Raw genomic sequence first — 12,912 nt, forward strand, 5'->3', positions numbered from 1 at the left:
AACCGAGCCTGATGAGGAACGGTTGAAGGAGTTGAGTATGTTTAGCCTGGGTAAGAGGAGGCTGAGAGGAGACATGAGAGCCATCTTCAAATATCTTAAGGGATGCTACATGGAAGAGGGAACAAGCTTGTTTTCTCCTGCTCTGGAGGGCAGGACTCGAACCAATGGCTTCAAATTACAAGGAAGGAGATTCAGACTCAATGCCAGGAAGAACTTTCTGATAGTAACAGCAGTTAAATAATGGAACAGAGTTCCTCAGGAGGTTGTGAGTTCCCCCCCCCCAACATTTCAGCTTACAAGGGCTGAAAACGGGCTGTGTCTGTGAAATTCTGGACATACTGCAACCCTATTTTTAAGCAGAGGTTGGATGGCCATCTGCCATGGATGCTTTCACTGAGATTCCTCCATTCCAAGGAGGCTGGACTAGATGGCTTCCAACACTATGATTCTATGATATATATTTTTTGCAAAAGACAGACCTGATCTGGTGAAAATGAGAAGCGAGGAGGAACAGCAGGATTCAATAGCGCAATCATTTATTCTGAACATATTACAAGCAGGCGGGAAATTGAAGGCAGCATTCAGCAGAAGAAACAGCTTTGCAGGCAAGTGGCCTGATCCTGCCTTGTGTCAGTACTAAAGCGGGAAAGTCTTTGTCAGGCTCTGTTAAAACACCCGCAACAATGATGGCTGTGTGGTGTAGTGGTTAAGAGCGGTGGACTCGTAATCTGGGGAACCGGGTTCACATCCCCGCTCCTCCACATGCAGCTGCTGGGTGACCTTGGGCTAGTCACACTTCTCTGAAGTTTCTCAGCCCCACTCACCTCACAGAGTGTTTGTTGTGGGGGAGGAAGGGAAAGGAGAATGTTAGCTGCTTTGAGACTCCTTCGGGTAGTGATAAAGCGGGATTTAAAATACAAACTCTTCTTCTTCTTCTCCTCCCTTGGGTGGTACCGTCCCCAACTTCTCACCCAGCACGTCCACACCAACCTCCTGCGTGTCCGAAAACAAAGACAAACTTCCAGGCCGATGCTTCCTGAACTTATTCATGAATTTCATTATGAAATCACGAACCGCACCCCTCCTGGCACGAATCCGCTAGAGGGAGAAGAGAAGCAGAGTGAGTACATTGGTACCTTGGTTCTCAAACTTAATCCGTTCCAGAAGTCCGCTCCAAAACCAAAGCGTTCCAAAACCAAGGCACACTTTTCCATAGAAAGTAATGCCAAACGGGATTCATCCGTTGCAGACTTGTAAAAACAACCCCTAAAACAGCAGTTCAACATGAATTTTACTATCTAACGAGATAGTTCCATTGATCCATGAAATGAAAGCAGTAAACAATGTACTGCAGTCACACAATCAATCGATCAGTAGCTGAACTGGGTTCCACACAGTCGCAAAAACAAAACAAAAAAGCTGCAAAAACAAAAACACAAAATAAATAGCAAAAACAGACAGACCTCAGCGTAACACTCAAAACGGGAAGTGTGGTGGTCAAAATGGAGCATGTTCAGCTTCTGAAAAAAGTTCGCAAACCGAAACAGTTATTTCTGGGTTTGCAGTTCCAGGTTTTTTGAGTACCAATCATAGCTGCCAAGTCTCCCGTATTCCCCGGGAAATTCCCGTTTTTCCAGCTGTTCCTAGCTGAAAAAATGGATTTTTTTGTTTCCCCCCGGTTTATTCTGGCGTGGCGGCCATTTTGGAACTGGGCAAAGCAGCATCAAAAGTCACTTCTGAGCATGCTCCGCCCAGTTCCAAAATGGCGGCAGCACTACTTCCAGTCTGCTACTTCCGCCCGGTCCCTTATTTCTCCGACAGCAACTTGGCAGGTATGGTACCAATTCGTTTGAGAACCAGCATGTCTTGGGGGGCGCAGTGCTATTTCTCTAGAAAAAGAGGTGCCGGAACTCACCACGAACCCTTCTTCTCTTATAATGGCAATGGTGCCCACCTGAGAGGTGCCAGAGCTGAGTTCTGGCAAGTTCCAGCTGAAAAAAAAGCCCTGTGAGGTTGTGTCTGCAAGCAAGGTGTTCATGTGCCGGCTGTTCATTCTTTGTCCCCAGCATCATGTTCTCCGAGGTAGACTGCCTCTGAAGATGGATGCTCCATTTTAGCTAGTGCTTCATATTCTCCACACACTTGTTTAACCCTCTTAGGTAAACAAGAAGCATAAGTGAAAAAGCAAGCCGCCTTTGGGCTGAGCCAAGCCAACCAGCTCAGAGCAGAGGATGCCCAGAGCCTAGAGAATATTTCAAAATCAAAGTGGCTGTTTTGACCTTAGACACGCATGCTAAGGCCACCAACCTCTCCTCCTCTGCTTCAGTGTACTGGGCGGGTTTCTCCTCTGAGAAAATCTTATTTATTTGGCATGTGGAGGACCGGCAAATAGCGCTCTGGAAGACGGCGCCCTCGTCCCTGCTGTGAAACAAGTCTTGTCCATCTCTGCTACACTGCAAGGCAGGTTTCGCTAACCTGAGGCCTGCCAGATGTTGGACTACAACTCCCATCATGCAATGGCTGGTGCTGATGGGAGTTGTAGTCTATACATGGGAGACAGGTTGGCAAATGACCGTTTAAAGGAAAGTTTTCCCTGTTTTGCACTTCCTGTTGCATAATACAGGTCTAAGGTTTTTCATCCATGCGCTAAATTTCCGGTTTCGTGCCTCTGGGCACTTAGGAGAGAAAATCAACCGGAAGAAGAAAAGAGTCTTCTATTCCCTGCCATCACCAGAGGAATGTCGCCCCTTCCCCATATTCACTCCTGAGGTAAACTTGCCTCCTTCTGACCCACGGGGTCACAACTGAGCTGGACAGGAGCCTGCTGCTGGTTGGAGAATGTTCCGGAACACTCCTTCACCACCTGCAGAAATTCAATAAATTCAATAAATACTAATACTACTACTAATAATAATAATAAGCTATTGCCCCACTCTCTTGGGGGGGGGCAAAAATTAAAGGAAAAAAACTGGATGTACATTTCCAAAATATAAGATAAAACACAAATAAAATAAAACCTACATACAGCAACAGTGTTTGTGTGTTGTGTAGGCTCCTATGATGAAATCAATGGGCCCCGCCTGCTAGCCTGCTCCCTCAAATATCCCTGGTTTGCTCATTTTTATATATAGGGTGCCTACATTCTGCATGGACTGGTTGCATGGCAACATGTGCAAATGGCAGGGGTCCCCAAACTCAGGCCCGGGGGCCGGATGCCGCCCAATCGCCTTCTAAATCCGGCCCGCGGACGGTCCAGGAATCAGCATGTTTTTACATGAGTAGAATGTGTCCTTTTATTTAAAATGCCTCTCAGGGTTATTTGTGGGGCGTAGGAATTTGTTCATTTTTTTTCCAAAATATAGTCCGGCCCCCCACAAGGTCTGAGGGACAGTGGACCGGCCCCCTGCTGAAAAAGTTTGCTGACCCCTGGCAAATGGCTTTAGATACCTATTAGGTCCACAAATTACCATATAGCATATATTCAACACAAGAAAACAGCGGCCATTTGTTGTTGACAAAGGACAGCTGGACATAGAAAGGGCCCCATGACCTTCAGTAGCTGAGGGCCGCATCAAACCTAAATCCGGCCCTGCCCCTGATATGCCTGGATGCCAACTTGGTGCCCTCCAGCTGTTTGGCACCACAACCTCCATCAGCCTCGGCCAACGAGGTTGTGTGATGCTGGGGTCGATGCGAGTTGTGGTCCAATTGGGGAAGGCTCAGGTATAGGGGGAATACACGCTTACCCCATCTTCCTTGAAGTCGCAGTCGGCCACAGTCAGCAGTTCAGCAGCTGAGCACGTCGTCTCTTTCACGGTGAATTCCAGTTTCTGAGGGTCTTCACTCCGAGGGTCCTAAGAAGAAGACGGACATTCCCAGGGAGATAACCATGAATTCTGGGAACGGCTCCATCTTTCCAGTCCCTGGCGGGGATTAATTTCTGAGCATCGTTTATAATTTAATATATCAGATGGGATAGAAATAATAGTTTAGCATATTTTTGGAATATTTTAAGGAAAAAATTAGAGGTTAAGTAGAAATAAATAATGAGTCAATGATTAAATAATGTGAATTATATCAATAGTGGATGAATGGCAGAAGAAGTTGATAGAATATATGGAATTGTCTGGGGTAACCGGGAGGCTTCGAGATCGGAGTGAAGAAACAGTGGAAGAAGACTGGAAGAAATTTAGAGTTTATTTAAAGAATAAGCATATAATAGAGTAGAACCAATGGAAGTGAAGGAGATACAAGGAGGATGTAGATAATAACAAGTTAAGAAATAAGTATTGTTAGAAGTAGGTATAGGTATGTAGAAAGAAATGGAATAGTAGAGAAGGTAAATATCAAGGAAGATAAGATATAGAATTAAGTCAATTTTTAAGTAAAGTTAGTTGTTTAATATGATTTTGAAATTACTAAAAGGGATTTACATTGTAACACAGAACGAGGAAGTCATTAGATGAGATAAAAAGTGAGACTATGAAATAAGAATTTTTTTATTTTTTTGTATTTTGGTGGTTTTGTATTTCTGTATTTTTTTATTTTGAATGTTTTGTTGTTGTTATTTTTGTTGTGTTTGTTGTCTGTTATAAAAATCAATACACATATTTTTTTTAAAAAATAATTTCTGAGCATCACCGCTCTGCCCGACAGCTTTTTGAAGCTCTTTTTAATTGTGGAGCTGAGCCGGTGCCAAGTGGAACAGCTCCACTTCAGAACCACTGTAGAACTGGCTTCCAATCAAACTTAAGACAAGTGCCTTGCATTTTATTATTATTACTTGTTTGCTTCGAGGCAGCTCAGTGTAAAGGACGTGCCCATTTTGACTCACGACAGCCCAACCCAGAAATTTAAACTGCTGGTGTGTTTTTAGTCTGTGGTTGGATTTCCCAAAAAGAAAATAAATAAATAATCGTTTTAAATGTTTCGAGGAATTGATCGTGCTGTTTTATTCTTTCTATAAACAACACGGAGGTTTTCCAAAGTCGGGCAGTATATAAATTTTATGAAATGAAACAGAACAAATTTAGGTTGTATGCTATACAGAATTTGTGTAATTTGATGCCAGACTAGAGACTTACCTACTGGGGGGGGGGTCCCGCCAGTTGGTTTTTGGGTTTTTTTTGACCTGGGTGAAATAAAGCCTAGTTTTGGCCCTGTTTGATGCTACCAGTATTAAAATCATACACACAGAGAAACATATACATGAGCACTGACGAGCATCGCAATAATCCGGCGTAAAATATACCAGAGTATAGTTAAAGGGTCCATTTTACAGAAGAAAACTGAGGTGGGGCGGCACCGGTTGGTGCCAAGTCACATACCCTGTTTCTCCGAAAATAAGCCGTAGCCATAAAATAAGCCATAGCAGGATTTTTAAGCATTCAAGGAATATAAGCCACACCCCAAAAATAAGACACGGTAATAGGCACAGCAGCAATGCCGGCTGCGGCAGGAGAAGGAGGAAAAAATAAGACATCCTCTGAAAATAAGCCATAGTTTTTTTTTTTTTGAGGAAAAACAAATATAAGACAGTGTCTTATTTTTGGAGAAACTGTAAGGTCCCAAGTCAAGCGCTGTTCAGTGGGCAACACTCTGCACGGCACAGCGAATCTGGCCGCTCACTTACCCAGTCTGGCTGTGGCTTGGCTTCCAGGAGTCGGAAGGCAAAAGCTACACCTGCCTTTTGGCTGTAGAGTTCAGCGGTTAAGGAAACGGCTTCCTCGTAGCTCAGCACCACTCGCTGAGGGGCCAGAGCAACGGCGGCCGCAGAAAAGCCAAGGATGACCAAGACTTTCCAAAGGCAGCTCATCATCTTGGCTTCAAGGAAAGGCTGCAGCCGGATCTCAGCTCTCTTATTTGGTCCCCAAATGAGGTCCTTTTTATATGCTACTTAAATGCTGAGATTCTCTGGGTGGGGAGAGGAAAGCCCTCGTGGGGACTTTCCCAACTAATTCCCACCCCTGGCCGTATCACAAGTCATGTGTGTCATTCAAGGCGTCACTGAGCCAGCAGAGCATCTTGGGAAGGAATTTCCCTATTTTCTCTTTCCTCTGCTCAAAAGGAAATTGCAATAGTCCAGATTTTTTTTGGGGGGGGGGGATTTCTGCAACTTCAAAGGTGAAGCAACGCTTTCCTTCCTGTCTAATGATCCCCACTGATTGCAGTTCCTATTTCTTTTAGCTGCAGAGCATAAAGAACACCAGCTGTGGGCCTTATTTTTTTTTAAAAAAAATTTTTTTTAATTAAAACAACAACAACACACACTCAGTTGTGGGGCCGGCAAAACTGCACAACCGTTTCCCAACCACAAAGCACTCAGGCGTAAGGAAGCAGCAGCAATTCAAGAGAAGGATGCCCACCCCGTTATCGGAATTTATGGGGGGGGGTTCCAGTTAAACCCCCAGACCATGCCCCAAACTGACGCCATTCAATTTTATAAATTGTTGTTGTTTAGTTGTTCAGTCATGTCCGACTCTTCGTGACCCCATGGACCAGAGCACGCCAGGCACTCCTGTCTTGCACTGCCTCCCACAGTTTGGTCAAACTCATGTTCGTAGCTTCGAGAACACTGTCCAACCATCTCGTCCTTTGTCGTCCCCTTCTCCTCGTGCCCTCAATCTTCCCCAACATCAGGGTCTTTTCCAGGGAGTCTTCTCTTCTCATGAGGTGGCCAAAGTATTGGAGCCTCAGCTTCACGATCTGTCCTTCCAGTGAGCACTCAGGGCTGATTTCCTGAAGAATGGATAGGTTTGATCTTCTTGCAGTCCATGGGACTCTCAAGAGTCTCCTCCAGCACCATAATTCAAAAGCATCAATTCTTCGGCGATCAGCCTTCTTTATGGTCCAGCTCTCACTTCCATACATCACTACTGATAAAACCATAGCTTTAACTATACGGACCTTTGTCGGCCAGGTGATGTCTCTGCTTTTTAAGATGCTGTATAGGTTAGTCATTGCTTTTCTCCCAAGAAGCAGGCGTCTTTTAATTTCACGACTGCTGTCACCATCTGCAGTGATCAAGGAGCCCAAGAAAGTAAAATCTCTCACTGCCTCCATTTCTTCCCCTTCTATTTGCCAGGAGGTGATGGGACCAGTGGCCATGATCTCCTTTTATAAATATCCCCATAAAACCCACCACAGTTTTGCCACATTGTATCTTGTTCAAGGTTACATAGTACATTTATTTGCCTTCCCTTGTAGCATAAAACCTTCATAAAATCACTCAGTGTTTGATTTACGCCACTCCAATGTTGTTCTGTTCAAGAAGGAAATAGCTATCAAGGGGGGAGCTTGGGACATGAGTGAGGGCAGCCATAATCCCTAAAGCATGAGCTGATAATCTCTGGCCACAAATCCAACTCAATGGTGTAACGTTGGAAAACGTTGATCACTTCTCCTACCTGGGCAGTTATCCTTCCACAAGGGCCAACATTGATGCCGAAATCTAGCATCGGCTGAGCTCTGCGAGTGCGTCTTTCTCCCGATTGAAGTGCAGAGTATTTGAGGACCGAGACATTCGCAGGGAAACAAAAAGGCTTGTTTACAAAGCTATTGGAAAACCAACCTTACTGTGTGCTTGTGAAACATGGACCACTTACAAACGCCATCTCCAACTCCTCGAAAGATTCCATCAATGGTGTCTCCAAAAAATTTTACATATCACTTGGGAAGACAGGTGAACTAGTACCAGTGTACTGGAAGAAGCAAAGATCACCAGTGTGGAAGCAATGATTCTTCAACATCAACTTCATCGGACTGGTCATGCCTGATCATCGTCTTCCAAAAGCAACCACTCTATTCTGAACTTAAAAATGGAAAGTGTAATGCTGGTGGTCAACAAAAGAGGTTTAAAGACCATCTCAAGGCAATATATATATATTAAAAGTATTAACACCAACAATTGGGAAACACTGGCCTGCAAACGCTCCAATTGGAGAACAGCCTTTACCAAAGGTGTCATGGGCTTTGAAGACGCTCGAACTCAGGACACAAGGGAGAAACGTGCTAAGGATGCTGACACCTAAGATCACAAAAAAGGTAAAAAAACAAACAAACTGCACTTTCCAGTTAATATTGGTGAAACTTCCTGATGAATGTAAAGCATAGACCTTTATTGAGAGAATGCTTCTCCCAAAATGCTAGAAGGCCACAAGCCATTTTGTAAGAAAATGCAACTTTATGATATCCTATGTCCAGCTATGTGCACTGCTACTGACCTTAAGAGGCGTGACATACAAGCCCCTTTCAGGTTTACATAAACCCACACCTCTGGGAGGGTGGATACTAGGTTAATATTTAGTCCCACATCTATATAACATACGGGACCAAAGGGGGGTGGGAAATATGTATATGTCTGAACTGTAGTTAAGTGCGGAGAAAGGATTTGCTGTTCTTTCAGAACTGCGTCGCAAATCTATCTCCGAAGGGGGGACTGATATGGAAATCATGGGGGGGGGCACATCTTTAAAGTTGTTAAATGTTATAAATATTATGCATAAACGTATCCTTTCGACTTGACAGCTCAGGGAAGTTACCTAGTTTTAAAAATCATGTAAAATCAACTCCAGTTTCCTCCATTCCAATGGTATTTTGCCCTTGAAAAGGGACTCCAGGAAGTGCCCAGAGGCACTTTGCTGAGCTGATTGTTGGCCAAGACTAATCCCATCACCAGAATCACCCAGGTGGCAGACAATGCAAAACCAGGACCTTATTGTTATTTTCCTGTAAATACTCAAGAAGTTCCTCCCGGTACTTATCACACATTTACTTTTGTCCTGAACCATTAACCTTATGTTAATCTTGTTTACCAGTACAGTCATACCTCGGTTTAAGTACGCCTCGGTTTGAGTATTTTCAGTTTAAGTACTCCACGGACCTGTCTGGAATGGATTAATCCACTTTCCATCATTTTCAATGGGAAAGTTTGCTTCAGGTTAAGTACGGACTTCCAGAACCAATTACATTCATACTTCGGGTTAAGTACGCTTCAGGTTGAGTACTCCGCGGACCCGTCTGGAACAGATTAATCCACTTTCCATTACTTTCAATGGGAAAGTTCGCTTCAGGTTAAGTACGCTTCAGGTTAAGTACAGACTTCCGGAACCAATTGTGTTTGTAAACCGAGGTAACAATGTATGTTAATATTGTATGTACCTCCCCTTTTCTGACGTTTAGCTATGTAACTATGATGTAGGAATGACACTTCTGAAATGCATTATGGGATTTTGGTGGGAAGCTTTAAAAGTTCTTGTAACCCTGTTCTCAGTGTTCAGTCTTTGCTTGAACCTGTTGAGCAATAAACCTTGCTATTTTGCTCCGGTTGGTGGCTGAACGCCTTCCTTTATCCCGCAGTGGACCACGGGCTCTTGCCTGACGAGCTGGGTGGCTGAGCAGCCTCGCACCCAGAATTTTCCCTAACAGAAGTGTGAGGGACAGAAAGTACAGACAGCCCCCTCCCATCCTGAGAACCAGTTCTTCCCCCAGCACCAGCAATAGCGAAGGACGTGTGGATCCAGAATTGTCCTCCACAGTCACTTACGGGCTCATTGTTAAAACTGTGTTTATAGAAGACAATCTTACTCGGCTACGAGGGATAGAAGAAGAAGAAGAAGAAGAAGAAGAAGAAGAAGAAGAAGAAGAAGAAGAAGAAGAAGAAGAAGAAGAAGAAGAAGAAGAAGAAGAAGAAGAAGAAGAAGAAGAAGAAGATATTCTGCAGACAGCAGCAAGGAGCTTCACAACATACTGTTCTGGAATTGCTTATTGGACTTGTAATACATTTTATTAAACACACCCAGATGGCACTCACAAGCGAGCTTTTCATCACTGATGCTGAAGAATAATCTCTGGCAACCTGACACTTGGGTGCCAGACAGGTAGCCATTCAGGAAACAATAGCAAATCCAGGTCAAGAAAAAGGGTGTGATTAACTTGGCTGGGAAACAGGAACATGTAAAAACTTGTTTTTGTATTACTTAATGGGTGTGACATGGTTATTATGTATGTGTGATGTTTTACTAAGGGTGTTGTGGGTAGTTTAGGAAACATTAAAAGGGGAGCCATCCTTTGTTTGGGCTTCTTCCTGCTTCTTCCATGTTGTTGTTTTTTGTTTTTGTTTTAATTATCTTTTTAAATTATTCAGTTCATTACAGGTAGGTAGCCGTGTTGGTCTGGATCGAAGTAAAATAAAAAAATTCCTTCAGTAGCACCTTAAAGACCAACTAAGTTTTTATTTTGGTATGAGCTTTCGTGTGCATGCGTGTGTGTGTGTGTGTGTGTGGTATCTGAAGAAGTGTGCATGCACACGAAAGCTCATACCAAAATAAAAACTTAGTTGGTCTTTAAGGTGCTACTGAAGGAATTTTTTTATTTCAGTTCATTACAGACACTTATATACATGTACATTGTCTACCACTTACAATAATAAATTATCTGTTTCCTTTTACAATACTTGTTAATTACTTCTTTATTTCCTACATTATTTACGCTAAATCGGATATATACAAGATATTTTCCTAAATTAAACATGATCTAACCTAACTTATTAAACTATAAGTATTGACTTCCCGTCACCTCCCAAAGTGCGTCACAATCATAATACTGATGTACATACATTTCTCACCATCTTCTTACTTCTCTTTTTCTTTTTGTACTTACTTCCCATATCATATCATACCATGATTTTCCTATAGATTATCTATTTACTTTATACATGAGTCATTCTAATGCTGCCATGGAAATAATATCATTATTGCTGTTTTCTTGTAGATATCTTTTGAACGGGTCCCACTTTTTCACAAATGCTTGTTTTGGATCTCCCCTCAACTTATATGTTAATTGAGCCATTTCCGCATAGTTCAAGATTTTGCTTTGCCATTCCCTTACTGTTGGGATTTTATCCCCTTTCCAGTTTGCAGCAATTAACAGGCGGGCTGCTGCCATTGCATACAAAAAAAATTCTCTTATGTTTGTGGGTATGTCACTACTCAGAATTCCAAGAAGGAAGGCCTCCGGTTTTTTGGTGAAGGTTACTCTGAAGATTTTTTTTTCATCTCATCATACAGTGGTGCCTCGCTAGACGAATTTAATTCATTCCACAGGTCTTTTCTTATAACGAAAAATTTGTCTAGCGAATCCCATAGGAATGCATTGAATTTTTTTTGAATTTTTTTTTGCCCATAGGAACGCATTAATTGAATTTCAATGCATTCCTATGGGAAGCCGCGATTCGCTAGACAAATTTTTCGTAAAATGCATTCGTCTAGCGAGGCAACCTCCGCTAGAAAAAACCTTTCGTTAAGCGGAAATTCTGTTAAGCAGGGCATTCGTTAAGCAAGGCACCACTGTATATGAGATTCCAAAATTCTTTGATTTTCCGGCAACCCCACCACATATGGTACAAATCACCTCTGGTCTCCCCACAACTCCAACATAGATCTGAAATGGTTTTATACATTTTGGAAAGTTTAGAAGGTGTGAGGTACCAATTGTTGTTTAGTCGTTTAGTCGTGTCCGACTCTTTGTGACCCCATGGACCATAGTACGCCAGGCACTCCTGTCTTGCACTGCCTCCCGCAGTTTGGTCAAACTCATGTTCGTAGCTTCGAGAACACTGTCCAACGTGAGGTACCAACGGTACTGCATTTTCACCATATTTTCTTTGATTGTAGAACACGCAGTAAATTTCATGTTTGTTTTCCAGAGGGCCTCCCATTCATCCATCATTATTGCACGCCCAATATCTTGGGCCCATCTTATCATTACTTCCTTTACCGCCTCCTCCTTGACTTCCCAGTCAGGGAGAAGGTGGTACATTCTTGAAATACTCTTATTATTATTATTATTATTTAACAGATCTTTTTCTAATCTGGAAGGTTCTGCATTAAATCCTATTTTTTAAAAAAAATCCAATTTGAATGTTTCGTGTAGTTGATGATAATCAAACCAAGTTGTTAAGTAACTTTTGATTTCCTCATATCCCGCTTCTTCCATGTTGTAGTCGGAAGCCTAAGTCTACTGGCTGCTGTTTGGCTCCTATATTCTTGGCTGCGTCTTTGTTTGGAAATCCCAGTGAGCCAAGGATTTTTCTATAACACCCCAAAACACCTTTAGCTTAATGGGGCACAATATTCGAATAGAAAGTGACCTTGGAGGTTAGCTATTGGAGAAAACTCCATGGACAAAGACAACAGGCATATAAAAAAATATTACATTATTACATTAGTCACTGTGAAATTACCCATCTGTCAGTTTGGGTTGCTCTCAAAACTGGAAGAGATAAGAGGAACTGAAATTAATTATTTTCTCCACATTTCCACATCTATTTGCACTTTTTAAAAAGTTCACCCCTTGTCACAAGTGTGGTAGATCTGGAACTATATCTGATAATTGGATAAGGTTAATGTTCTTTACTTGGACTTTGTCATTTCAACCCAAGTGCAACTATTTCATAGTTTTCTTCTTATAACCACAGCCCTGAGATTAAGAGTCTCATGGTCTATGGACTGAGCTTATCTCACTCCTGTTCAGTGTCATTTTTCAACAATGCAGAAACAAGAAAAGGTAGGATCATAGACTCATAGAAGGGACCTCTAGGGTCATCTAGTCCAACCCCTTGCAATGCAGGAATCTCAGCTCAAGCATCCGTGACAGATGGCCATCCAACCTCTGCTTAGAAACCTCCAAGGAAGGAGAGTTCACCACTTTCCGAGGGAGACCGTTCCACCGACAAACAGCTCTTACTGTCAGAATGTTTTTCCTGTATGTTTAGATGGAATTTCCTTTCTTGTAACTGGGAGCCATTGCACTTTGAGAGCATGCTGGCAAGGATAATAATAATAATAATAATAATAATAATAATAATAATAATAATATATTTATTATTTATAACTGGCTGGGTTTCCCCAGCCA

General features: G+C 42.6%; 1 protein-coding gene across 1 annotated transcript; it reads right to left on the reverse strand.

Annotated features, from left to right (window-relative positions):
• Positions 1-439: 439 nt before the first annotated feature.
• LOC118091898 (cathelicidin-related peptide Oh-Cath) lies at positions 440-5,943 on the reverse strand. The gene is made up of 4 exons (XM_035129479.2): positions 5,633-5,943; positions 3,747-3,854; positions 2,780-2,863; positions 440-1,098 (listed from the first exon to the last, which is right to left on the reverse strand). Exons 1-4 carry the CDS (start codon positions 5,816-5,818, stop codon positions 910-912), a joined length of 567 nt encoding a protein of 188 aa, XP_034985370.2. The 5' UTR covers positions 5,819-5,943; the 3' UTR covers positions 440-909.
• Positions 5,944-12,912: the final 6,969 nt, after the last annotated feature.

The sequence above is a fragment of the Zootoca vivipara genome, chromosome 12, assembly GCF_963506605.1.
Source record: "Zootoca vivipara chromosome 12, rZooViv1.1, whole genome shotgun sequence".
NCBI classification, from domain to species: Eukaryota; Metazoa; Chordata; class Lepidosauria; order Squamata; family Lacertidae; genus Zootoca; species Zootoca vivipara.

Coding starts and splice junctions, on each gene's coding strand:
- LOC118091898 (XM_035129479.2), bottom strand. CDS start 5,818: ATGATGAGCTGCCTTTGGAAAGTCTTGGTCATCCTTGGCTTTTCTGCG. Junction 3,855..5,632: donor CCAAGCCACAGCCAGACTGG/GTAAGTGAGCGG, acceptor TCTTCTTCTTAG/GACCCTCGGAGTGAAGACCC. Junction 1,099..2,779: donor ACCCCGTGGGTCAGAAGGAG/GCAAGTTTACCT, acceptor TTCTCCCTCTAG/CGGATTCGTGCCAGGAGGGG.